The 4,080-nt window shown below is 49.8% G+C and overlaps 1 protein-coding gene across 1 annotated transcript in view; it reads right to left on the bottom strand.

Annotated features, from left to right (window-relative positions):
* Nucleotides 1-3,835, bottom strand: part of LOC122546555 (adhesion G-protein coupled receptor G4-like) — a gene marked incomplete at both ends in the record, with an annotated part of 7,797 nt that extends 3,962 nt beyond the window's left edge. Inside the window, 2 exons of the mRNA XM_043685243.1 lie at nucleotides 3,429-3,536; nucleotides 3,751-3,835. Coding sequence (XP_043541178.1) covers nucleotides 3,429-3,536; nucleotides 3,751-3,835 — 193 coding nt within the window. The remainder of the gene's footprint in view (nucleotides 1-3,428; nucleotides 3,537-3,750) is intronic.
* Between the last annotated feature and the right edge of the window lie 245 nt (nucleotides 3,836-4,080).

Here is a 4,080-nt window from a genome sequence, read left to right as displayed (position 1 = left end):
CTCCGGTTTCCTCCCACAGTCCAAAGATGTGCAGGTCAGGTGAATTGGCCATGCTAAATTGCCCGTAGTGTTAGGTAAGGGGTAAATGTATGGGTGGGTTGCGCTTCGGCGGGGCGGTGTGGACTTGTTGGGCTGAAGGGCCTGTTTCCACACTGTAAGTAATCTAATCTAATCTAATCTGTAAGTAATCTAATCTAAATCTTCTCTGCATGCTTTCCACAGTAATTGTGTCCCTTCTGTAATGTGGCGACAGAACGGTGCACAATACACTAGTTGTGGCCTCACCAGTGTCTTGTACAGTTTTATCATTTTTCCCTACTTCTGTATTCTGCTAATGAAGGGGAACATTCAATATGTCTTCTTTACAACTTTATCTATCTGTACTGCTAACTTAAGGGACCTGGGCACTTACACACCAGGATCTCTGCCCCTCTTGGTATATTCCTGTTTATAGTATGTTCCCTTTTACTGTTTGACCTCACCTCACATTATCAGAATTGAACTCCTGCCAATTTGCTGTGCACACCACCAAACTACATATTATCATTTTGGAGTTTGCAGCTATCCTCAACACTATCCACGACATGGCCAATTTTTGCGTTGTCTACAAATTTGCCAGTTGTGTCCCCACCCCATGTTCAAATCCAAATCATTCATGCATCAAACAAACGGCAGGGGTCCCAACATTGAGCCCTGTGGACCACCATTTGCAATAACATTCCATTCAGAAGGCCCTCCATCAACCATTCTTCTCTGTTACTAAGAGAAAGTGAGGACTGCAGATGCTGTTACTAAGCCAAGACGAGACTAAATTTGACACTTTACCCTATATACCATGCGTTTTTACTTTTTTGACCAGTCTGTCATGTGAGACCTTGTCAAATGCCTAAACCAAAATCCATTGCAGTACCCTTGTCGGTCCTCCTCCTCCTCACTTCCTCAAAGAACACAATCAAGTTTGTAAAGCATGACCTTCCCATAACAAAGCGATGCTAACTGTTACTGACTAGTCCATGCTTTCTCAGTGACAATTTGTCTGATCTATTGGAATTGATCCTAACAACTAACTTTATTGCTGGAACAGCACAGCAGGTCAGGCAGCATCTAGGGAACAGAAGATTCGACGTTTCGGGCACATGCCCTTCTTCAGGAATGAGCAGAGAGTGTTCAGCAGGAGAAGATAAAAGGTAGGGAGGAGGGACTTGGAGGAGGGGCGTTGGAAATGTGCTAGGTGGAAAGAGGTCAAGGTGAGGGTGATAGGTCGGAGTAGGGTGGAGGCGGGGAGGTCAAGAAGAAGACTGCAGGTCAGGAGGGCGGTGCCGGGCTGGAGGGATTCGGCTGAGACAAGGTGGGGGGAGGGGGGATGAAGAAACTGGTGAAGTCCAAGTTCATCCCCTGCGGTTGGAGTGTTCCCAGTCGGAAGATAAGACGCTCCTCCTCCGACCGTCGGGTTGTTGTGGTTTGGCGGTGGATGAGTCCAATGACCTGCATATCCTCGGTGGAGTGGGAGGGGGAGTTGAAATGCTGTGCCACAGGTTGGTTGGGTTGGTTCGTCCGGGTGGCCCAGAGGTGCTCTCTGAATCGGTCCGCAAGTAGGCGGCCTGTCTCCCCAATATAGAGGAGGCCAGACCGGCTGCAGCGGATGCAGTAGATGATGTGGGTGGAGGTGCAGGTGAATCTGTGGCGGATATGGAAGTTTCCCTTGGGGCCTTGGAGAGAAGTGAGGGGGGAGGTGTGGGCGCAAGTGTTGCACCTCCTGCGGTTGCAAGGGAAGGTGCCGGGAGTGGTGGTTGGGTCGGTGGGGGGTGTGGATCTGACAAGGGTGTCGCGGAGGGAGTGGTCTCTACGGAAGGCTGATAGGGGAGGGGAGGGGAATATATCCTTGGTGCTGGGGTCTGTTTGGAGGTGGCGGAAATGACGGTGGATGATGCGCTGTACATGGAGATTGGTGGGGTGGTAGGTGAGGACCAGTGGGGTTCTGTCCTGGTGGCAGTTGGAGGGGCGGGGCTCAAGGGCGGAGGAGCAGGAAGTGGAAGAGATGCCGTGGAGGGCATCGTCGATTCTCCTGCTCCTTGGATGCTGCCTGACCTGCTGCGCTTTTCCGGCAACACATTTTCAGCTCTGATCTCCAGCATCTGCAGTCCTCACTTTCTCCATAAAGGGGTCTTTTCCAAGATGGCAGCAATGACTAGTGGAGTTCCGCAGGGGTCTGTGTTGGGACCACAATTATTCACATTATACACAAATGGCCTGGATGAAGGAACTGAGGACATTGTTACTAAGTTTGAGGTAGTGTTGAGGAGGTGGGGAGGCAGGTAGATTTGGACAGGCTGGGAGAGTGGGCAGAAAAGTGGCAGATGGAATACAATGTGGAAAAGTGTGACATTCTGCGTTTTGGTGGGTAGAATAAAGGATTAGACTATTTTCTTAATGGAGAAAGGCTTCAGAAATCTGAAGCTCAAAGGGACTTGGGAGTCCTGGTTCAGGATTCTCTTTAGGTTAACCTGTAGGTTCAGTAGCAGTTCAGAAGGGAAATGCAGTGTTCGCATTTACTTAGAGAGGGTTAGAATACAAGAGCAGGGATGTGCTGCTGAGGCTGGATCAGGCTTTGGTCAGACTGCATTTGGAATATTGTGAGCAGTTTTGGGCCCTGTATCTAAGGAAGGATCCTCTGGTCTCAGAGCGGGTCCAGAGGAGGTATACAGGAATGATCCCAGGGATGAGGGGCTTGTGATATGAGGAGTGGTTGAGGACTTTGGGTCTGGGTCTGTACTTGATGGAGTTTAGGAGGGTCGGGGCAAGTCTTTCATGATTTTATTTCAGTTGCACGACACTGACATCATTTCCTATAAATTCTGTGTCTTATAATCCTGCTCCACTATGACCTGATGAAGGAGCGTCGCTCTGAAAGCGAGTGCTTCCAAATAAACCTGTTGGACTATAACCTGGTGTTGTGTGATTTCTAACTTTGTCCACCCCAGTCCAACACTGCCTCCTCCACATCATATTTAAGCCAGAGATAGATAGATTTTTGATTAGGTAGTTTGTTATTTAGTCATTTATCACCATCCTCATTGTGGGATCTTGCTTTGCACAGATTATTTGCATGCTTTCCAACTTTGTAAATGACTGTAGTAAAGCTGATTCCTTTTAGCTTCGCCCTGGGATGCCCCGACGTGGTGACAGACTGCATAACAGTGCAAATATCTCCCTGTAGAATGTGACAGGCCCACCTCTCCCTATTGTACCAACATCCAGAGATTCAATATGCAACAAGTCAACGTCCCAACGTCCCAACGTTCCAACGTCCCAACGCCCCAACGCCCCAACGCCCCAACGTCCCAACGTCCCACCAAAACCCCTTCAAGGGTGCAACTACAAACCACAACAACATTCACTTTCCACTTAAATTTGTGAGCACCTGTCACCTGCTGGGTGATGCTGGATGAAGGTGAAGATCCCAAAGAGAATCAGCCAATGAGATGCCTGATGAGGGTTGAAACGTGGCAGTGATTCGCAGAAAGTCATCCTGGGAACTGAAAGAGAAAGAGTTTGAAGTGGATGAGACTTGTCGTGGTCGGTGGCAGAGAGCAGCAGTTTGTGCAGATGGAGGCCGGTCACCAGGCACCATTACTGACCCCTTCAACCACGAGGCAGCGATACTCGGGGTGTGCAGTGACAGTCTCCGAAACAAACCTCCCAACACCGGGGCTGTCACTCTATCCTAACTAACACCAGGTTCAGCCTAACCCCCGCACCCTGCCGCTCCAATCACAAAAGGGTTTGAATGGGTGAACCAGCCACCAGCTGGGCACGTCCGGGCGGCCAGCAGCAACTGCAAGATCAGGAACAGAAACTCACAGAAACCAAATCAAAGTAACATTCTCCAAAGTGATCATGTCACCACAGCTCCTGCTGTGGCTGGGTGTGTGTGGGGGGTGTGTGTGGGTATAGGAATGTGTGTGTGTGTGAGTGAGTGGGTGTGTGTGTGGATATGTGTGTGTGAGTGGGTGTGTGTGGGTGTCAGTGTGTGTGGGTGTGTGTGTGTGAGTGGGTGTGTGTGGGTGTCAGTGTGTGTGG

The sequence above is a fragment of the Chiloscyllium plagiosum genome, unplaced genomic scaffold (genome assembly GCF_004010195.1).
Source record: "Chiloscyllium plagiosum isolate BGI_BamShark_2017 unplaced genomic scaffold, ASM401019v2 scaf_12876, whole genome shotgun sequence".
Taxonomy (NCBI): domain Eukaryota; kingdom Metazoa; phylum Chordata; class Chondrichthyes; order Orectolobiformes; family Hemiscylliidae; genus Chiloscyllium; species Chiloscyllium plagiosum.
Note: the sequence above shows the minus strand (reverse complement) of the source record. Positions and strands in the feature narration are given on the sequence as shown.